We start from the raw sequence: 23,750 nt of genomic DNA, 5'->3' as shown, positions 1-23,750 counted from the left end.
ATTCTCATGCTGCCTGGCCTGCTGTGTTTTTCCAGCATCACATTTTTCAACTCTGGTCTCCAGCATCTGTAGTCCTCACTTTCTCCTAGGGAATCCTGGATATGCCCAGATTCAGTTTAACACTGGTAGTTGTTTTAATGAAACAAATGGAGTTTCAGTTTCTGTTTCCACTTACCTGTAAGAAATTATTCAGCTGATTTTTTGACTTGTCCAGGAATTTCTGATCAATGGATTTAAAGGGCAGCTTACTCATTGAGGGTAGCTGCACTTTCTTTAACATCGGAAAACACTGCAAAACACAAAATCAAACAGTTTACTGCTTCAACATTGCTGGATCACCACAGGGCTAGCTCAAATGCAATTTGTTCTTCAAATCCCATTACCTAAACATTGCAGGAATCTGCTCTTTCACACTGAACATTTTTACGCACCATTTCACATTGCTTATATGGGGTTGGAGCTCTCAGAGCAGTAAAAATATTCTTCATTGGCATAAGTGTACAATTATGCTGGAAGTAATATCTATGAACTGCAGAGAAAATAATGGGCATGTCACAGCTGCACTCCCTTTTTATTCCCACCTCGATTACGGTGTCTGTTTGAATCAGACAAGAGGGAGATGATATTCAAGTTGTGAAATCAGTTCAGAGCAGCATTAGCTGATACCTAAAATTGGAGATTTACTGAAAACCCAGAGAAATTAATTCCTGAAGGCAGGCAACCAAGCGGTAATCTCTGGACACGATAAATTGACAAATGGGACAAACAAATGGTAAATCCAAAACAAAAACTCAAGAATTAATCTCGCTTGTAAAATTTAGCTGCGCTTGTAATCTGGCTGTCTACCATTGCTAACTGAGTTATTACTATGAAGTATTGGTTGTACACAGATTTATTGAAAGCAGTGGTTATTTTTGTTCTACCATAAGAAAATAAAAAGAACTAAATTCATTTAACAACTGAAACTATACGATTAAAGACAACAATGTATAGAGCAAACAAAGATTTACTCAAGACATTTCCCCAGAACATACAAACAGTTCCAAGAAAGGGTCACCGGACCCGAAACATTAACTCTGATATCTCTCCTCAGATGCTGCCAGACCTGCTGAGATTTTCTGATTTTGTTTCAGATTTCCAGCCTCCACTGTTCTTTTGGGATTTTTTACCCCTCGAACACTAGCCCGGGGTACTAGGAGAAACATATGCTGGAGATCAAAGTCGACAAAAGTACGACACTGGAAAAGCACAGCAGGTCAGGCAGCATTGGAGGAGCAGGAGAGTCAACGTTTCAGGCATAAGCCCTTCATCAGGAATGTGGTTGAAGAGGTTCAGGGCAGAAGTGACTAGCTGGGGATGCAGTGAGTGAGAGTGAGAGTGAGTGAGTGTGAGAGTGAGAGAGTGAGACTCACAGATCCTTGTGGAGGGAGGAGGAGAATTTCTTCAAGGTGGGCATCCTTGGAAGAGGTTCGTAGTAAGCTTACAGCAACTGGAAGAAAGTGAAGACTACAGATGCTGGAGATCAACGTCGAAAAGTATGGCATTGGAAAAGCACAGCAGGTCAGGCAGCATCTCAGGAGCAGGAGAATCAACATTTTGGGCATAAGCCCTTCACATGGCATATGAATCACATTCCTAGTGAAGCACGTCTGCCCGAAACGTGGACTCTCCTGCTCCTCGGATGCTGCCTGACTTGTTGTGCTTTTCCAGCACCACACTTTGAGCCTGAGGTACTAATCCAGTAACATAACCATTCCACCAAAGCCTCCCCCAAATATTCTACATATTCACCATCCTGTGAGAGAAGAATTCCTTTGTGGATTAAATTGCAACAGGACTCAATCCAGTCTTATAATCCTGTCCCCACATTGTGGATTTCTTGACTTGTGGGGAGGAATAGAGTCTCTTCAGTGAAGTTACATACCCCTTTAATCATTCAGAAATATAATACAGAAACGTAAAGATTTTAATCATTTCTGGCTTCACCAATGTAATTATCAGGTATTGGATGGTTGTTTTTAAATGATTTGTTAGATCTTCAATATATCTACCAGAACGGAAGAATAGAATTTAATGCTGGTGCATAACATAAACCTAAAATGCAACTGGCAGTGCCAAGAGGTGTAAACAATAACTGGCGGAGCCTTCAATTCCAGACTTCATTAATTTGATCAATTATGAACATTGCTCCCAGCAGAAAAGTTCAAGCCTCTGGATCACTTGTTCAATGATATTAAAAGTTCACCACCATTTCAGTCACACCAATGGACGAACAGCATTTGGTGCAAATTAGGACGCTGGCTGCAGAGTTTTGGATGATCTCAAATCTTTGAAGGGAGATACTGGAGGTTAGATAAGAGTGTGCTGCAACAGTTAAGTCTGGAGGTAGTAAAAGCAGAAATTAATTTTCAACAGCAAATGAACCAAAGCAGCAATGGAAACAGATGACATTGGGGAGGGGGTAACGGATGATCTTAGTGATGGTGCAGATGTCAACTTAACGAAGAATGGAATATGACAGCACAGTTGAGAACAGTCTGTTTTAGCCTGAAAGAGTAGTCAGATAGAGGGGTGGAGCAGGTAGTAAGGAGCCAGTCTTCCCAATATTTAATGGGAAAAAATTTCTGCTCATCCAATCTGGAATATCAGTAGTTTAGTATCGTAAAAGACAGTGGAGAGGTCCAAATAGGTATCAAGTGAGGTAAAGTGTAAATGTGCATACGTAACGTGTCTTCAGATGTCTCTGCTGAAAAGTAGCAAACAAATGAGAACTAGGAATGGATGCAAGGAATAATGTTCGGGGATAACTCCTTATAATTCTCTGGCTACAACTGGATAGATGAAAATAGAATGTGATTCTACTCAGTTGAACGATGGTGGAGAGGTTTTAGAGAAAACCCATGTTAACAGCAGTTGCAGAGACTGCATAGTGGTTCAGCAGGATGAAGATAGCCAGCCCTCATCACAGTCACACAGGATGACATTTGTGACAAATACCTCACAGAGTTTCCTATGTAGTGTCTGGAACTCGCTAAGCTTCCTGGTTACTGCCCAGCCGTTATGTTCAGGTTCAGACAGACTCAACTTTACTGTGACCGAGTAGCAGGGCATTTGCTCCCCATTCTCTTCCACAACCTGTCCAAGAAAGAAGCAGAATGTTGACAGATGCAAAGGCAATTCAACAAAAATCATATAGTTATCATTTTCCTTTTACACCAGTCTATTTACCTACACAAGAATAAAATTACACGTGTGGGGAATTCAACACAAGTTTAGAAAGTTAAAAAAAAGTTATCTAGTCCAGTCCATTCTACTGATGATAGCAAGATCCAAAGGCTGTTTAGTTGTTTTTAGCAACTACTTTATATGAAGGACAAAGTCCCAACATCAATGAAAGTGAGACATCAGAACAGATAATAAACTACTTACACTAGAAATGGGCAATTTCATTTGTAATAGCTCTCAAACAGATGAACACTATTTTTAAACACAACATGGACAGAATCTCCACAAAGTAGGAAGATGGTAACTTTAGCAACCTTGCAGAGAGTGAATTATGAAGTCAAAGGGATCCAAACATCCTTATAACCAAAGAACCCTCATAAATCTCTAGTTATTCAAAGAAAAAAAACAAGTATATACCTCACTTCTTCAATTTTATTTTGTTACAGCTTTTTCTGAGGTAGTCTCTCAGGATCAAGAATGATTTGCTTCCACTGAAGTTTGATGGATATTTGAGCTGATTGTTAAGTCCAATGCATGATCTGCAGACTGTTCCACATGCAAGTGTGGTACTTGAAGGGTGGGGAAAGTGAGGCATTTGAGGGCTTGAATGCTCTCTGATGACTTGATTTCTCCTCTGCATGATACCTACAAAGTCTCTCCATGTGTTCAGTCCTTATGCAAATTAACCTTCTCCACTTCTGTTAGTTACAAGACAAGGTTTCCTAGGAGTGAGTGGCCGCTACAGAGATACTTTAAGGACACCTTAAAACATTTCTGCTGTTCTTCTCAAGGTCTCCTGCCACAATCTAGTTCCAAGTAGACTGGATCTAAAAGTTGAAGTTCTAAATTGGAGGAAGGCTAATTTTGGCAGTATTAGGCAAGAACTTTCAAAAGTTGATTGGCGACAAATGTTCACAGGTATAGAGACAGCTGGAAAATGGGAAGCCTTCAGAATTGAGATAACAAGAGTTCAGACACAGTATAATTCCTGTTAGGGTGAAAGGAAAGGCTGGTAGGTGTAGTGAATGCGAGATGGCTTGAGAAATTGAGATTTTGGTTAAGAAAAAGAAGGAAGCACATATCATGTATAGCCAGGAGAGATCGTGTGAATCCTTACAAGACTGGAAAGGCAGGAGGAGTATACTTAAGAGGGAAATGAGGAGGACAAAAAGGGTACATGAGATAGCTTTGGCAAATAGGGTTAAGGAGAATCCAAAGGGTTTTTACAAATACATTAAGGACTAAAAGGGTAACCAGGGAGAAAATATGGCCCCTCATAGATTAGCAAGGCAGCCTATGCATGGAGCCACAGGAGCTGGGAAAGATACTGTTTACTGTGGAGAAGACTATGAAAGATATACAATGTGAGGAAATAGATGGCGACATCTTGAAAAAATATCCATATTAGAGGTGGTGGTGTTGGATGCCTTTAAACGCATGAAGGTGGATAAATTGAGGACCTGATCTGGTGTACCCTAGAACTCAGTGGAAAGCTCGGGAAGTGATTGCTGGGCCCCTTGCTGAGATATTTGCCTCATCAATAGTCACAGGTGAGGTGCCAGAAGACTGGAGGTTGGCTAACATAGTTCCACTGTTTAAGAAAGGTTTTCAGGAAAAGACAGGGAACTATAGATCAGTGAGCCTGACACTGGTGGTGGGCAAGTTGTTGGAGGGAATCCAGAGGGTCAGGATTTACGTGTATTTGGAAAGGCAAGGACTGATTAGGGAAAGTCAACATTGCTTTGTATGTGGGAAATCATGTCTCACTAACTTGACTGAGTTTTCTGAAGTAGTAACAAAGAGAATTAATGAGGGCAGAGCAGTGGACGTGATCTATATGGACTCCAGTAAAGCGTTTGACAAGGTTCCTCATGGAAGACTGGTTAGCAAGGTTCGATCTCATGGAATACAGGGAAAACTAGCCATTTGGATACAGAACTGGCTTGAAGGTAGAAGACAGAGGGTGGTGGTGGAGGGTTGCTTTTCAGACTGCAGGCCGGTGACCAGTGGAGTGCCACAAGGATAGGTGCTGGGTCCACTACTTTTCTTTATTTATATAAATGATTTGGATGTAAACATAGGAGATATGGTTAGCAAGTTTGCAGATGGCACCAAAATTACAGGTGTAGTGGACAGCGAAGGAGGTTAGCAGGTCAGGCAGCATCAGAGAAGCAGGAAAACCGATGTTTTGAGCAAAAGCCCTTCATCAGGAAAGCTGGTGACGGGCTGATGAAGGGTTTTTGCCTGAAACATCGATTGTCCTGTTTCTCTGATGCTGCCTGACCTGCTGTGCTTTTCCAGACCACACTCTTGACTCTGATAACTCCAGCATTTGCAGTCCTCATGTTCGCCTAGCAAAGAAGATTACCTCAGATTACATGAGGATCTTGATTAGATGGGCCAATGGGCTGAGGAGTGACAGATGGAGTTTAAATTAGATAAATGAGAGATGTTGCATTTTATATACACTTAATGGTAAGGTCCTGGTGAGTGTTGCTGAACAAAGAGACCTTGGAGTGCAGGTTCGTAGCTCCTTAAAAGTGGAGTTGCAGGTAGATAGGACAGTGAAGGCAGCATTTGATATGCTTTCCTTTATTGGTCAGAGGATTGAGTACAGGAGTTGGGAGGTCATGTTGTGGCTCTACAGGATGTTGGTTCAGCCACTATTGGAATATTATGTGTAACTCTGGCCTCCTTCCATCTGGAAAGATGTTGTGAAACTTGAAAGGGTACAAGGATGTTGCCAGAGTTGTAGAATTTAACCAATACAGAGCGGCTAAGCATGAAGGAGATGTTTTCCCTGGAGCTTTGGAGGCTGAGGGATGATCTTATAGAGGTTTCTAAAATCATGAGGGGCATAGATGGGATAATTAGACAAAACTCTTTTCCCTGGGGCGCGGGAAGTCCAGAACTAGAGGGGCATATGTTTAGGGTGAGAGGGGAAAGATATAAAAGAGACCTAAGGGGCAACTTTTCCACGCAGAAGCTGGTATGTGTATGGAATGAGCTTCCCCGGCCCCCACACGTTATCTTCACCATGGACATCCAGTCCCTATACACCTCCATCCCCCATCATGAAGGCCTCAAAGCCCTCCGCTTCTTCCTTTCCCACCGAACCAACCATACCCTTCCACTGATACCCTCCTTCGACTGACTGAACTGCTCCTCACTCTGAACAACTTCTCTTTCCAATCCTCCCAATTCCTCAAAACCAAAGGAGTAGCTATGGGCACCCGCATGGGCCCCAGCTATGCCTGCCTCTACATTGGATATGTGGAACAGTCCATCTTCCACAGCTACACTGGCACCACCCACCACCTTTTCCTCCGCTACATCGATGCCTGTATCGGCGCTACCTCGTGCTCCCACAAGGAAGTTGAACAGTTCATCCACTTTACTAAAACCTTCCACCCCAACCTCAAATTTACCTGGACCATCTCAGACTCCTCCCTCCCCTTCCTAGACCTCTCCATTTCCTTCTCGGGCGACCGACTCAACACGGATATTTACTATAAACCGACCAACTCCCACAGCTACCTAGATTACACCTCCTCCCACCCTGCCCCCTGTAAAAGCCCCATCCCATATTCCCAATTCCTGTGCCTCCACTGCATCTGCTCCCAGGAGGACCAATTCGATTACCGAACAACCCAGATAGCCTCCTTTTCCAAAGACCGCAATTTCCCCTCAGATGTGGTTGAAGATGCTCTCCAGTGCATCTCCTCCATTTCCCACTCCTCCGCCCTTGAACCCCGCCTCTCCAATCGCCACCAGGACAGAACGCCACTGGTCCTCAGCTACCACTCCACCAACCTCCAGATACATCGTATCATCGTATCATCCTTCGTCATTTCCGCCACCTCCAAACAGACCCCACCACCAAGGATGGATTTCCCTCTCTTCCCCTATCAGCGTTCCGGAAAGACCACTCCCTCCGCAACTCCCTCGTCAGGTCCACACCCCCCACCAACCCAACCTCCACCCTCAGCACCTTCCCCTGCAACCTCAAGAAATGCAAAACTTGAGCCCACACCTCCCCCCCCTCACCTCCCTCCAAAGCCCAAAAGGGATCCTTCCATATCCGTCACAAATTCACCTGCACCCCCGCACACATCATTTTCTGCATCCACTGCACCCGATGTGGCCTCCTATACATTGGGGAGACAGGCTGCCTATTTGCGGAACGTTTCAGACAACACCTCTGGGTCACCCGCACCAACCAACCCCGTGGCTGAACACTAACTCCCCCTCCCACTCTGCCAAGGACATGCAGGTCCTTGGCCTCCTCCATCGCCAGACCATGGCAACATGACGCCTGGAGGAAGGGGCCTCATCTTCATCCTAGGAACTCTCCAACCACAAGGAATGAATGCAGATTTCTCCAGTTTTCTCATTTCCCCTCCCTCCACCTTATCTCAGTCCCAACCCTCGGACTCAGCATCGCCTTCTTGTCCTGCAATCTTCTTCCCGACCTCTCCACCCCCACCCCCTCTCCAGCCTATCACCCTCACCTTAACCTCCTTCCACCTATCGCATTCCCAACATCTCTCCCCCAAGTCCCTCCTCCCTACCTATTATCTTAGCCTGCTTAGCATACCCTCCTCATTCCTGAAGGGCTTATGCCCGTAACGTCAATTCTCCTGCTCCTTGGATGCTGCCTGACCTGCTGCGCTTTTATAGCAACACATTTTTCAGCTCTGATCTCCAGCATCTGCAGTCCTCACTTTCTCCTATGAAATGAGCTGCCAGAGGAAATGGTGGAGGCTGGTATAATTGCAACATTTAAAAGGCATCTGGATGGGTATATGAATAGGAAGGATTTAGAGGGATATGGTCCAAGTGCTGGCAAATGGGACTAGATTAGGGTGGGATATCTGATCAGCATGGACAAGTTGGACGGAAGGATCTGTTTCTGTGTTGTACATCTCTATGTCTCTAAGTAAAACAACCATTTCATGATGCTGGGCACATTAATTTGGCAGAATCTGGTGCTTTTAAACAGCTTTTCTCAAATGGAGATTTTGACGGATCTTACACTTTCCGGTGCTTTCAAGTGTCCCCTGCAAGTTGTCTAAGTCTCTGAATTTGATAGGAGTACAGAAGGCTATCTGCTGCCTGGTAAGCCTCGAATTTAGCCTCGCGTTTGAGCTCAGAACCTCAAATATCTTTTCCTCAATCAGCCAAAGCCTAAGCCCACACAGGTAAGTATCCTATAATACCATAGTTGCATTCCAGCAAAACCTCGCTTAATAGAAATAAGGAGGCCTGTGGGGTTAGGGGCAGACCAGCAAACAGATATCACTCTCAAACGCTCAAAAATCACCCAAAAGTCTAACGCAAAGTATAGCACAGCCTGAATGAAGGTTTAAATCATATTTATTAACAAAAGTAAATTTAACACATCGCATTTAGAAAAAAGAAAGCTGCTCTCTACACCGTACTTCTCATAGAAAATGATTTGGAGATGCCGGTGTTGGACTGGGGTGTACAAAGTTAAAATTCACAACACCAGGTTATAGTCTAACAGGTTTAATGGTAAGCACACTAGCTTTCAGAGCGACGCTCCTTCATCAGGTGATGAAGCTCTGAAAGCTAGTGTGCTTCCCATTAAACCTGTTGGACTATAACCTGGTGTTGTGACTTTTAACTCTCATAGAAAACTGCACCATTGACAGCTGAAACCGGCGCATGCGCATGACAGCATGAAACGCCAGCGCTGACAGTGCGCATGCATAGAGCCTTCAGCAAAGATACCACCAGCACATGCGCAGAACAGCACGGAGGTTTCAGCGTTCACATCGACGCATGCGCATAATGAGGCGCACAAACCGATTCTCTCCCCCCCCCCCCCCACCAGAATCTCTCTATTGCCAATGGAGATAAAAGCTCTTGAAAATACTGCTCCCTAATTCTTCAGCGCCGCCGAAACATGTGCTATTCCAGAACCACCTGTACATTGGAACTGACTCTGAATTTTGTCACACGTCTGCTTTTGTCAGGACATTCCCAAGATACAGAGAATTGCCGTCATTTTCATGGATCTCACAATTACCTGAATCTGTGGGGAAGGTTTGCGTTGTGGTATCTGGTTGGTAGATTAACTTAGTTTTCTGGGATGCTTAATAAAGATCCATTTTCTCTCATACTTTGGAGAAGTACTCAACAACAACCTGGAGCTCAGTTGCAGTAGACCAGTTATCAAGATACTGCAACCTCTCCAGTTCTGAAATCTAATGTTCACAAACAGTAGTTGTCCAGAAACCTTTCCTGCAGACCCAAGCATTCTCTCTCTGTAGTCATTTTAGTACAGCACTTCAGGAAGTAAAACCTGGAAGATGCAGTATTTAGACAAATAATACAATTTCTACTGGTACTTTACAATGTTCTATCATTATTTTGTATTTTATTATTGCACTTCATTTTACACATAATTCTATAATCTAGAAAACTCTGAAATCTGGAAATAACTTGGTCCAAGGTTTTCAGGAAACTTGGAAAAAGCAGCTAAAAAGTGTGACAATGTTTTCATTGTAGCAGTGAGCTTTCAAAAATTCATAATGTGCAACAGTAATTGCTGCACCAACACAGTTACATATTTTCAATTTGGTATCAGGCTTCAGCTGAAATTTTTCAAAAATGAACAATTCAGTAATTATACAAGAGCTTTCAGGACATCTCAAAGAAAATCATACGTAATTAATTACACTATTGTGATTAAGAGAAATGTGGCAATTAATCAACATTAAGCAAAGGTGCAAAGCAGCAATAAATGACCAGATAATCCTTTTCATGACGTTGTTTCAATAATAATTGCTGACCAAGCACAACAGAAGTGAGGTTCCTGGAATCTAAAAACAACATGAAATGGTCTGGTGCTGAAAATTCTTTCAGGCATCATTTCCCCAAAAACATTGTTTGTTTTTGAGAAAAATACTTGATGCTAGATTAACGACAGAATAGGATGCACCAAATTTCTAAATGTGAGCCCCATCAACTGAAGGATACACAGCACTAAGAAACACTTAAATAAATAGAGTTGGCTTTGTAAACAGATCCTTCAATGAGTATGGACACAACCAACCAAAAGGATTTAATTTTAATTCAAAGCTTCTTTCATTTCACAACACAAAAATAATTATTTCTTTACAACATAAAATGCAGCCTATACTGAAATATTAGAAAATCCAGGTTCAAACTCTGCATTTCATTTTTATTGTTCTTTTATTTGGAATATAGCCTATGATGATATCTTAATACACATAAAACTATTTTATTTGACACTACTTTCCCATTTGCTATGACTCAGGCAGATTGGATCCATTTTTAGAATTAAATTCCTGTAAGCTTGATTGAGTGAAGCTGACAGTTCGCCACTTCAAAAGAAATCAAGGTCACACGGAAACATAACTGATACACTTCTGCTGATGTAAAGCTTTATATGTACAGCATCAGGAGACTGGACCAAGTGCTTCCCTCAGTTCCTACTGGCTGCAGATTATGTTAGGATTGTTGTTGAACTCTGCACACTGGTGGTAGAAAATCACACATTATCTGGTTAATAGCAAACATCTAGTTTCTTATTGTACACAACTGACCACTACCAAATGGTACAGAATCTGATACCATGGACTCCTGGGATCCTCTCAGGAAGCTACCATAAATTCTATGATCCTGTTTAATTGTTCATGTGCAAGAAAGTAATAAAATTCTTACTTGGGTTATGATAGCAGCATCGCAATGCAACAATACTAGATTCCATAAGACATAGGAGTGGAAGTAAGGCCATTCGGCCCATCGAGTCCACTCCGCCATTCAATCATGGCTGATGGGCATTTCAACTCCACTTTCCAGCATTCTCCCCGTAGCCCTTAATTCCTTGTGACATCAAGAATTTATCAATATAATTCCAATGCCACGATACAAATTACAGGCCTTTTTTTTTAAAAACTGTTTCACTGCAGTATTTGAAAACATGGTAAAATGCGAAAGATGTTCTTAGCAGTTTTATATCTATGTGCTCAACTGACTCTAGCTTGAAATTACTGATTCTAATATATAAATGAGGAATGTGAATAGGTCACTCAGCCTCTCTAGCCTGCTCTACCATTTGATAAGTTGTCACTTTCTTTCAATTGGCATAAAATAATTACAACTGATTTGATCCTTCCTCTTAAATTTTTATTATACAAATTGTTATCCAAATATTTGTTGGTTATCACCTCACGTTTATATCCAAGTTGCCACAGAAAGACGTTTTTGCGAGACTTACAGCATCTACTTCCTGATTTACACAAAGGATCTACATCAACATTACTCCTGAAGCACAAGGCATTCCAACATTGTGTAAATTAAAACATTCTCCCCAACCAGTCAGCTTAGCATGAAATTTAACTTCACCAAAAGTCTCTTTGCGCTGACTTATAGGGAAATATGATTAGGTTCCCTACAGTATGAAAACAGGCCCTTCAGCCCAACAAGTCCACACCGACCCTTTGAAGAGTAAACTACCCATGCCCATCCCCCATATTTACCCCTGACCAATGCACCTAACACTATGGGCAATTTAGCATGGCCAATTCACTTGACCCGCACATTTTTGGATTGTAGAAGGAAACCGAAGCGCCAGAAGAAGCCCACACAGACATGGGAAGAATGTGCAAACTCCACACAGTTGCCCGAGGTGGGAATCAAATCTGGGTCCCTGGCACTGTGAGGCAGCAGTGCTAATCACTAAGCCACCATGTAGGACAGTTACTGTTCTTGCACTGTTATCTCATTAATGGGTAAATCCTCCACCAAATATCAAATTCTTTCTCAGGGCAAGGACAAAAAGGTAAGAGAATGGCACTAAATCGCAATGCTCATTTGGAAAGCAAACACGATAAGCTGAATGATCTCCTTCTGAGTCATAACACTTTTGTGATTCTGAAATCTGTTATTGCTAGTAACTGAACATATACAAAATGGTGGATTTACTTATTTGACCATTTTAGATAATTCTGAGGTTCCACTGTACAGCTACACTGTCCACAAGGATATCTTCAAATTCGAAAAACACAGCACTATCATCCACGACAGCTGAAGCGTGCACTGCCACTGCAAATGAACAATCTACTTCTGATAAGAATTCAAGTATAGCATCACCAAAATTTATGCTTACAGCTGTCATTCATTGCAAATCAGAGAGCTAGCGTGTTTGACAAATATGACATTCAGCATTTGTCAATTCTACATAAATGCTAAGTGCCAAACATTGTACAAATTAGTGCTCCAGTAAAAGGAGAACACAGCATCATTAACTAAGACCAGAGGTCAAATTTTACATCCCATTAGCATTTGTTCACAGACTTCAAACGGAGTTGATTGAGACTGTTTGACAAAGTGAAAAAGGCAAATTGCTCCATTAATCATGCAGCATCTTAAAACCCCTGAGCATCAAAGGAGTGACATGGTTTTTTCCATCCAATCATCAACAGGTAGTCATCATCACCCCATACAGAATGATATGAACAGGGATAGCTAGTTTTCTTTCTTGATGATACCAATCAAATATAAAAATAATACAACAGATTTCTCCCTTTTCTTCACTCCTACAAATCAGTGAGCAAGTTCCAGGATGGTATGTTGCTTCCCTGTTGAATGTCTGAGCAGGTACAGGACATCTGAAATGGGACACACTGTCCATATTGGCACAAGTGACCACAGTAGGAAGAGTGACAAGGTCCTGCAATGACAATTCAGGGAGCTTGGTAGTAAGCTAAAAAGCAGGACCGAAAATGTGCATTTTCGGCTCTGATCTCCAGCATCTGCAGACCTCACTTCTTACACTAAAAAGCAGGACCTCCAGGATAGGAATCTCGGGATTATTCCGTGCCACATGCCAAGTCCAGAAACAGAGACAGAGTACACCTAAACCATGGTTAAAGTGGGGGTTTAGGGGGAGGGCTTCAGATATGTGGATGTCCTCCCAGAAAGGTGGGATCTTGTACAAGAAGAATGGGTTGCACTTAAACTGGAAGGGCACTAATGTCCTGGCAGGGAGTGCCACTTAGGAGGGTTTAAACTAGCATGGCATGAGTGGGGGAACTGGAGGAGCAGGTCAGTAAATATAGAGACTGGGAAGAGCTTGAGACTAAGGCAAATATAGCTGAAGAGCAAGTGCAGTCAGGGAGAGGTTGCTGAGCTCAGCAGAACTGGAGGCTTGAACTGTATTTGCTTCAATGCAATTAGTATAACAGATAGCACAGATGAACTTAGAGCCTGGATTAATGCTTGCTGTTATGATATTGTTGTTATCACAGAAAGAGGTTGAAAGAGGAACAGGATTGGGAGCTGAACATTCTGGGATATCAATGTTATGGACAAGAAAAAGGAGGAAGTAAAAGAGATGGGGAAGTTGCATTGCTGATTAGGGAGCATATCACAGATCTGTAGAGGGAGGGATCTTGCAGCAAAGTAGAGCTCAAGGGATAGCAAGGGTGCAATCACAATGCTGGGATTGTACTAAGGATCTCTCAGCTGACAGCAGAAGATAGAGAAAGAGATATGTAGTCAGACTCAGGAACGAAGTCAAAATAACAGGGCTGTGATTTTAAACATCCCCTGTATTGACTGGGACACTTCGTGCCGGGATGTGAATGGGGAGCAATTTGTTCAGTGAGTCCAGGAGGGTTTTTGAAACGCGATGAGGGAGGGGGTTATACTGGACCCAGGTATTGGGAAATGAGATCGGCCAGGTCATCAAAAGGTTCAGTGGGGGAGCATTTTGGGAACAGTGACAATAATTCCATACATATTTGAATACTTTTGGATAAGGAGAAAGTGAGGACTGCAGATACTGGAGATCAGAGCTGAAAAATGTGTTGCTGGAAAAGCGCTGCAGGTCAGGCAGCATCCAAGGAGCAGGACAATCGACGTTTCGGGCAAGGGTGCAATCGCAATGCTGGGATTGTACTAAGGATCTCTCAGGGGACAGCAGAAGCACCCTTGCCTAACCCTTTCTGGCTTATGCCCGAAACGTCGATTCTCCTGCTCCTTGGATGCTGCCTGACCTACTGCGCTTTTCCAGCAACACATTTTTCAGCTACTTTTGGATAAGGACCTTGGATGGCGGTGATAAATTGGGAGAAGGCCAACTGGAACACAATTAGGCAAGAATTGGAGAACATGGAATGGGAGCGGCTGTTTGTGGGTAAATCCATATCTGATGTGGGAATCTTTTAAAGATCAGTTGATTAGAGTGCAGGAAAGGCACACTCCTGTGAACATGAAGCACAGGAATGGCAGGATTCGGTAACCTTGGATGACAGGGGAAATTAGCAGCTTATAAAAAGCAAATGGAAGCATAAAGGTCTAGGCAATTAAAACCAGGCAAAGTCCTTGGAAAATATGTAGAAGGTAGGAACAAGCTCATTCGGGGAGTTTGGAGGGCTAAAAGGGGCTTTGAAATGTCATCAGCTAGCAGGGTTTAAGAGAATTCCAAAGCATTTTATACAAGTATTAGGCGCAAAAGGGTAGCATGTGGAAGAGTAAACCTACTCAAGGATTAAGAAGGGAGGTTATGTGTGCAGCCAGAGCATTTTACATCAGTATTCCCCAAAGAGAGGGACTGTGGGATGTTGAGGTTAGGGAAAAGTGAGAGAATACGCTCGGGCAGGTCAATATAATGAAGGAGGAAGTGTTGGGCGTCTTCAATTAGATGAAGGTGGACAAGTCCCAAGGGATCTATCACAGGATACTGAGAGACACAAGGGAAGAAATAACTGGGGCCTTATTAGATATCTTTGCATCTTCTTTGGCCTCAGGTGAGGTTCAAAGACTGGAGAATTGACAATGTCATTCCTTTGTTTAAGAAGGGCAACAGACTTAATCCATGTAATTACAGGCTGGTAAGCCTGACATCAGTGGTGGGGAAGCTTTGTAGAAGAAATTGAGACAGGATTTATTCTCATTTGAAAGCGAATGGACTTGTTAGTGATAGACAGCTTGGGCTTGTGAAGGGAAGGTCATATCTCCAACTTGATTTTTGTGGTGGTGACAAGAATAATTGATCAGGGAAAGGCAGTGGATATTGTGTACATGGACTTTAGTAAAGCAATCGATAAGCTCCTCATGGCAGGCTTTTAGAGAAGGTAGAGTCTCATGGGATCTGGGGTGAGCTGGTTAGATGGAACGCACTGCCAGTGGAGGTGGTGGAAACAGGCACATTTAAGGTGTATCTTGAGAGACGCATGAACGGAAGGTGAACAGAGGGATGGAAACTGCACATGGGCAATAAGTAGCAGGTCTAAATAAGGATTAAGAATCGTTGCAGGCTCAGTTGATAGAAGGGCCTGTTCCTGTACTAAATTAAATTGAATTGAATTTACAAAAAAAAAAGCAATAAGACAGGGGCAACAGCATGATTCTGCACTGTGATGGATAGTTTGAAAAACCCACCTCACTGCTGCTAATGGTGGCTTTCCACTGCCCGAGATTCTCACACCACCAGTCTGTTCGGACAATGTGTTGCTGTAGGTCATCATGTTCTTTCTCCATCATGGAAATCTCATCCTTCAACTTTGTAACAATCTAAATGAGACAGATCGATAAGTATTCACAAGATATATTTCTAGGAAAAAGCAAAAAAATCTGATCATGACTACTCTTCAATATCTGTTTCTGCAGCTGACAATAAGATGTGAAGCTGCCAGTCTTCAAGCAAGGAGAGATCGATTTGACATCAGTACCAGTTATTCAATTCACAATATTCTCAATGGAGTTTTATAGATTCAGAACTTAAGCTCACTAAAATAGGGAAGAAAAAACCCAGCAAGTATACTTCATTTCCAGCTAGGCTGCTGAATAAGTTGATCCATTATCTTCTTCACTCAGTCTTTTCCTGAGGAAGGCAATTTAGCACATCACATTAAAAACTCAAAAAGTTAATGGAACATTAAAGAGGCAATATAGTACATGTCGACACTGCTGGCTACAAAAGAGATCACCAGCCTAATTCTATTCTCCATTTCTTTATCCATAGCCCTGTAGGTCATAACAATGTTCTGAAGAACAGTCAGACTAGACTCTAAACGTTAACTATTTCTTTCCACAAATACTACCAGACCCACTGAGCTTCTCCAGCATTCTTTGTTTGTTTTAGATTTCCTGCATCAGCAGTATTTTGATTTTAAAAGGCTGTTTGGCCCCTTGATCCTGTTCAGCTATCCAATAGTATCATGGCAGTTCCAACATGCCTCGCGTCCACTTTCCGGTCCTTTCCCAGCAACTCTCAATTCCCCTACTGATCAATAATTTATCTCAGCCTTAAATATTAAGAAGGATTCTGCCCCACAGCTCTCTATGGCAGAGTCTCAAAGATTCACAACCCTGTGATAGAAGAAATTCCTCATCATCTCATCTTGAATTGGCAACCCTTTATTCTGAGACTCTGTTCTCTAGTCCTATACTCTCCCATGAAGGGAAACATTCTCTCTGCATTAACCTCTCAAGTCCCTTAAGAACTCTGTTTCAATGAGATCCACCTCTCATTCTCCTAAACTCCAGTAAGTAGAGTCCCAATCTGTTTAGTCATTGCTCATAAGACAATCCCTTCACACCAGAAATCATTCCAATTAATCTTCAGTGAACTGCTTCCAATGAAATTATATATTTTCTTAGACAGAAGGATCAAAACTGCTCACAGTGCAAGGGAATGCTGAATTTCAGGCTTAATTTGGCTAATCAAGAGATTCTGGAAAGTGATTCAGAACCTGGTGAATTGGATGCTGCTGGCTCAAGAGACAGGTGGTGTATTTTACAATCTGCTAAGACCTAGGCTGGAGAAGCGCACGGTCTCTCTCCAATCCCACTACTCCACTGGTCTCAAAATGCATTCAAATTATTTATCCAATGATCAATATGGCAAATTATATTCCCTACCCACATCAGGTCCAGAAAAGAAGTTCCAGCAAATAGGTTTCCTCAGTGAATCAAAGTATTAATTATACAAACATGGCATATTGGATAAAGTTGCAAAGCCGATTAACAGTGTTCAAAATATCAAAGTTTACATATTTACCCGTCTGAACAATTTAACAAAAAAAATAAACAAACTTGTGTTGCAAAGATTACCTTCACTTTTCAAAGAAATATTTGAGCCAAATACTTGTTAATTCTCAGAGAATGAGATACAAAACTTTCCAGATATCCTTCAGTCTAGCCTCCCTACATATGCAAACAAGTGCCACTAGATATATTCAGTTATAATTGAGATCTTCCCAAAGTAATACATAGAAACTTAGAAAATAGGCCTGATGAACCCACTCCACTATTCAAAATGATCATGACCAATCAACCACTTCAATACCCTGTACCTGTTATCTCCTAATACTCTTTGGTCTCTTTAGTCTCAAGGATTCTCCCTAAATCTTTCTTGAAAACATTCAACGTATCAGTTTCAATCACCTTCAGTGGTAGAGGCTCACCACTGAAGAAACATCTCAATACATTCAGATGTCAAGACAGCTGTTTCACATTATTTACTCACACACAGGATCCTCAAAGGTGGTTCTCAGAAAAATGACAAAGGCTGAGCTGGGTAAAATGGTTCCTAGGCTAAACTACAAAAGGAATCCAAACAATATCAAATAGCCAACTCTCCTGGCAACCTTAAATTCAGGCATGTAATGTCCAGGCAGTTCCACAATCTATCACCCCTGACTGCATACATAGCTTGAGACATGTGATACAGGCTTTGGAAGTACAAAATGGGCCGTGTTCTTTCAAATCATGACAAGGCCAGGTATCTTAAAACTCCATTTGAATCAATTTTTACTGTCTTTCAGACACTGATCACCAAAACACATCAATGATGAAAGTGCCTCATCACATAGAAAGGAAGTGATTTTATATACAGTAAATGGTCCAAGTACTTCCTGTACATGCTGCCAGATATTTCTCTACTGGTCTTGGGCTATTCATAGAACCAGACAGAAGCATTGTACAGGAGGCGGCCATTGGATCTACACCAGCCTTTAAAGCAATCCAGTTTGTCTCACTCCATCCCCATGCTATTCTCCTCCTTTGAATAGTTGTGAAAACCCCTTTTGAAGACTCATGCTCAATCTATGTCTAGCATGTTAAGACATAATACATTCCAAATCCTTAAACCATAAAGGTTGGTTTCTTCATGTCACCTCTGGTCCTTGTGCCAATGACCTTACAATTGTGCCCTTCAAGACCCTGGACACAATATCACTGATTCAAAACCAGTCATGGGTCTAAATCTCTATTAAATCTCCTCTTAGACTATTCTGTTCTCTAAACTACCCATGTAATGCCTCAGCCTTACAACTAATCCAGCATGTTTTTTGTTTGTCCAGCAAGAGATCACAACATCAGTTCGCTGAATGGGAAGTCGAAAACTGTGTGTCCATTTCATTTACAGAGGAACTGCGATTATCCAAATACCAATTATCCGAAGGAGATCGCGAGGTCCCAATGGAAACATTACATCAAAGACGTGTTTCCAACAATGATCGCTTCTTTTGTTCAGTAATTAAACAAGAACCATCTCCAAATGACTGTCTATCCGCCCTCTCTCTCTCTCTCCCCATACTTTCCCTGTACAGGAGTGTACCCTAAACCCCCCCCTTCCCCAGAAAAACTCTCCAATATTGCCCTGTACAGGGCAAAGGTGGAACCTGTCAAAAGGTTGCAGTAAAATGGTGCGTGTGAGTGTGAGTGTGTGAGTGAGAGTGTGAGCGCATGCGTGCTATTTAGGGACTTACCCCACAAAGGCAACTGCAGCAGTCTTGTTGTTGGTGTCCAATCCAGCTGCCCCAGAGAGAGCGCGGAGAGTACAGGGTTGGGGGGGGGCGTGGTGTTGGAGGTGGGGAGGTGATGCACGGGGTTGGGGGCGGGGGTGTTGGATGCAGGGAGCGGTTGTGGACAGGATTGAGGGCAGGGGGTGTTGCACGGGGGAGGGTGGTGGTGTTGGGGCTGGGGGGCAGTGTTGGACGGTGTCGGGGGCAGCAGGATGTTGCACAGGGGCTGGGGCGGTGTTGGAGGCAAGGCCTCGCACATTGTGCGCTGCTGCAGTCTCCTGGACGAGGAGCAGACTTGAAAAACTCTGAGCCCCAGAGGAAAGGCATTTAATCAATTATCCGAACGAAATAGTGCCCACCCATCACATTCAGATAATCGAGTTTCTCCTGTATATAATCAACACAAGAACGTATGATAAAGTCAGTTGACAAAAACAAACTGAAAAGATAATTACTTGTCTACCTTTCTGTCAGGCTTCGGCGAATTCTGGATGGAGCCCAAAGCTTGTCTCTTGTATTCAAGTTTCTCATTTAACTGTCGCAGTTTGTTGACAGCGTAACTAGCCTGCTCATTAATGCCATTACTGCCTTCATCCAAGGCTTCCTCACAGCTCTCACAAACTTGGTTCTGGAAGAAGAGGATGTGGATTTAGAAAGAATTTAAGTACCATATAAATAACAAGCCATTGTTGATTTTCAATTTTCAGAATCAAAATTAATGTCAGGTTGTGTAATGAAAATGGTTTTTGACTCATTTGAATGATTGTTCCTCTCAACTGTAATGCTTGCTGCCAAGCATTAGTCTACAGCTGCAAGTTTGACATCAGATCCAGACATCATAACCAGATATTTAATGGCATGGCTGAAACAAGCGCCTCAGTATCACTGCTACAGAATTACATTGTTTGCTATCTAACTCATCCGGAATGCATTTATGATGAATTTATATTGAACAGAGGCTAGGTGGCTCCTGAAAAGATCAAAGGCCAGCTAAGATGGTGACTTGTAAACAAATTAGTCATCTGCCATCTTAATTGAGGGCAGTGGAAAGAATTTAATTTAGTTCCAAACAAGAAAATTGGCTTTTCCTACCAAAGTTATTGCCCCACCATGGTTACCTTGCCTCGACAATTCTCTAATTGGCACGACATCCACAAGCATCCAATCCCTCCACCACCAATGCTCAGTAGCAGCATATGTATTATCTACAAGATGCACTATAGAAATCTATCAAAGATCCATGAATACCACCTTCCAAGCTCACAACCACTTCTGCCTTGAAGGACAAGGGCAACAGATACATGGAAACATCATATCCTGCAACAACTTCTCCAAGCTACTCAATACCCTGACTTAGAGATGTAAGAGTAGTCCTTTGCTGTCACTGGGTCAAAAACCCTGGAATTCCTTCCCAATGGCATTGTGGGTCAACCTACAGCACATGGAGTGTACAGACTCAGAAAAGCAGCTCACCATCGCCTTCTCAAGGGCAACTAGAGAAGGACAGTAAATGGTGGCCAGTCAACAATGTCCTCATTCCACAAGTGATTTAACAAAAACTAAGTCCAACCAATAGTGTCACAGAATAAATACAGTATAGAGGAAACATTACTCCCTATTTACCTCAGAGTTGAGTTTATTTTGGTCATCTTTATGTCATGGTTGTAATGAGATCTGGAGCAGAATGGTCCTGATGAGGCCCAGACTGACCACTGATGAGCAGAATATTAAAGTGTCACTTAATAGTATTGTCAATATCACCTTTGACTGTATAGCTTCATCCAGGACTTTGTTGGGGACCACAGCTTTTACTGCATCCACAGGGAGCAATGATAGCTATATCATGAGGTTGCACATTGTTTTGCAGTATAATCCTCTTCTTGATAACGTGTGTTTTTAGAATGCCCAGATTTTATCTGGTAGACCCGTCCTGAACCTATTTTAATTAGCATGGTGGCAGTGCCATATGACATGATGGAGATGTCTCCCACAAAGACAATGCAGTAATTGCTCCTATCTGCACTGTCATGGGCTGAGGTATCTGCGACAATACACGGGCAAGGGTAAGGTCAAGCAGCTTTTTCTCTGTTGGTTCCCTCACTAGCAGTTAGGCCCACGTCAGGCAGATGAGTGATTCACACCCTGCCAGTTCAGACAGTAGTAGTACACAATACCACTATGAGAATGACGAGAACGAGGGTAGGTCCGATCAAGGACAGTAGTGGGAGATTGTGTATTGAGTCGGAAAAGATAGGAGAGGTCTTGAAAGAGTACTTTTCTTCAGTATTTACGAACGAGGGGGACCGTATTGTTGAAGAGGAGAGTGTGAAACGGACTGGTAAGCTAGAAGAGATACTTGTTAGGAAGGAAGATGTGTTGGACATTTTGAGCAACTTGAGGATAGACAAGTCCCCCGGGCCTGACGGGATATATCCTAGGATTATGTGGGAAGCAAGAGAGGAAATTGCAGTACCGTTGGCAATGATCTTTTCGTCTTCACTGTCAACGGGGGTGGTACCAGGGGACTGGAGAGTAGCGAATGTTGTGCCCCTGTTCAAAAAGGGGAATAGGGATAACCCCGGGAATTACAGGCCAGTTAGTCTTACTTCTGTGGTAGGCAAAGTAATGGAAAGGGTACTGAGGGATAGGATTTATGAGTATCTGGAAAGACACTGCTTGATTAGGGACAGCCAGCACGGATTTGTGAAGGATAGGTCTTGCCTTACAAGTCTTATTGAATTCTTTGAGGTGGTGACCAAGCATGTGGATGAGGGTAGAGCAGTGGATGTAGTGTACATGGATTTTAGTAAGGCATTTGAGAAGGTTCCCCATGGTAGGCTTATGTGGAAAGTCAGGAGGCATGGGAAAGAGGGAAATTTGGCCAATTGGATAGAAAACTGGCTAACCGGTCGAAGTCAGAGTGGTGGTAGATGATAAATATTCAGCCTGGACCCCAGTTACAAGTGGAGTTCCGCAGGGATCAGTTCTGGTCCTCTGCTGTTTGTAATTTTTATTAATGACTTGGATGAGGGAGTCGAAGGGTGGGTCAGTAAATTTGCAGATGATACGAAGATTGGTGGAGTTGTGGACAGTGAGGAGGGCTGTTGTCGGCTGCAAAGGGACTTAGATATGATGCAGAGCTGGGCTGAGGAATGGCAGATGGAGTTCAACCCTGCCAAGTGTGAGGTTGTCCATTTTGGAAGAACAAATAAGAATGCGGAATACAGGGTTAACGGTAGGGTTCTTAGTCAGGTGGAGGAACAGAGGGATCTTGGGGTCTATGTACATAGATCTTTGAAAGTTGCCACTCAGGTGGCTAGAGCTTGTAAGAAGGCCTATGGTGTATTAGCGTTCATTAGCAGAGGGATTGAATTCAAGGGTCGTGAAGTGATGTTGCAGCTGTACAGGACCTTGGTAAGGTCACATTTGGAGAACTGTGTGCAGTTCTGGTCGCCTCACTTTAGGAAAGATGTGGAAGCTTTGGAGAGGGTGCAGAGAAGATTTACCAGGATGTTGCCTGGAATGGAGAATAGGTCGTACGAGGATAGGTTGAGAGTTCTCGGCCTTTTCTCGTTGGAACGGCGAAGGATGAGTGGTGACTTGATAGAGGTTTATAAGATGATCAGAGGAATAGATAGAGTAGACAGTCAGAAACTTTTTCCCCGGCTACAACAGAGTGTTTACAAGGGGGCATAAATTTAAGGTGAAGGGTGGAAGGTATAGGGGAGATGTCAGGGGTGGGTTCTTTACCCAGAGAGTGGTGGGGGCATGGAATGCGCTGCCCGTGGGAGTGGTAGAGTCAGAATCATTGGCGACCTTTAAGCGGCAATTGGATAGGTACATGGATGGGTGCTTAATCTAGGATAGATGTTCGGCACAACATCGTGGGCCGAAGGGCCTGTTCTGTGCCGTATTGTTCTATGTTCTATGTTCTACATAAATCATATTCTTGATCATGTACACTACAATATTTCAGAGTGCATTCTTTACTCTTAACTCCTTCGGTCGCTCTTCCAATTGGTGTTCAACATGGACAAGTTAGAATTCATCAGCTGAGGACCTGTTATCAGATTAAATGTTGAAAATATGGAAGCCCATTCCCTTGAAATTGTACAGCACTTGCTGCCACCTCTTCCAAACGGAGCCTCTAGGAAATTGGGAGAATTCCCAAATGGTCCATGCCTCTGTTACACAACAACTTCAAATGGGAAAGGGAGAAACAGCATCTTTTAAAGAATCCCAAAGAATCCAGTGTTCTTCCCGGGCATTAAACTCATTCCTGCAGTGCAATCGATGATCTATTCCTCAGACTTCAATTACTCGGAGGTACTGGATTTATAGGAACAGGCAGCTGAAAATGATGCAGAGACAGATGCTGTTTGCCCATTCAACTGCCTGTGTACAATGAAACCAGCTGAAAAACAAGCTTGAAAAAAAAAGGGAAGAAACTTTGCAAGTGATTTAAATGAGAAATAATTAAATACTGCTCTGGAATTCACCATTATGATAAGATTTATGTGACACATTGAGGGGATGTGAAATTGGTTTGAGCACAGAAATAAATTGGATTCAAAATATAAGGCTCACAATCAAAGTGAAGGAGGGAAAAAAAAACAATAAATTTTCATCCAGCCTTTTGGCATTTCAAAGTTAAACAAGACAAACAAATTTGCAATATTTTAACTACTGGTTTCTGTTCATACTAATTTCCAGACAAGA

At 42.7% G+C, this 23,750-nt stretch overlaps 1 protein-coding gene across 1 annotated transcript in view; it reads right to left on the bottom strand.

The window, feature by feature from the left end:
- snx25 (sorting nexin 25) overlaps nt 1-23,750 on the bottom strand; it is a 235,333-nt gene that overhangs the window by 29,937 nt on the left and 181,646 nt on the right. Inside the window, exons 11-14 of the mRNA XM_060835382.1 lie at nt 19,495-19,659; nt 15,664-15,795; nt 2,998-3,135; nt 176-289 (exon numbers count right to left, since the gene is read on the bottom strand). Coding sequence (XP_060691365.1) covers nt 176-289; nt 2,998-3,135; nt 15,664-15,795; nt 19,495-19,659 — 549 coding nt within the window. The remainder of the gene's footprint in view (nt 1-175; nt 290-2,997; nt 3,136-15,663; nt 15,796-19,494; nt 19,660-23,750) is intronic.

The sequence above is a fragment of the Hemiscyllium ocellatum genome, chromosome 2 (assembly GCF_020745735.1).
Source record: "Hemiscyllium ocellatum isolate sHemOce1 chromosome 2, sHemOce1.pat.X.cur, whole genome shotgun sequence".
In the NCBI taxonomy this organism is placed as follows: domain Eukaryota; kingdom Metazoa; phylum Chordata; class Chondrichthyes; order Orectolobiformes; family Hemiscylliidae; genus Hemiscyllium; species Hemiscyllium ocellatum.
The sequence above is the reverse complement of the archived record's forward strand: the minus strand, read 5'-3'. Positions and strand labels throughout refer to the sequence as shown.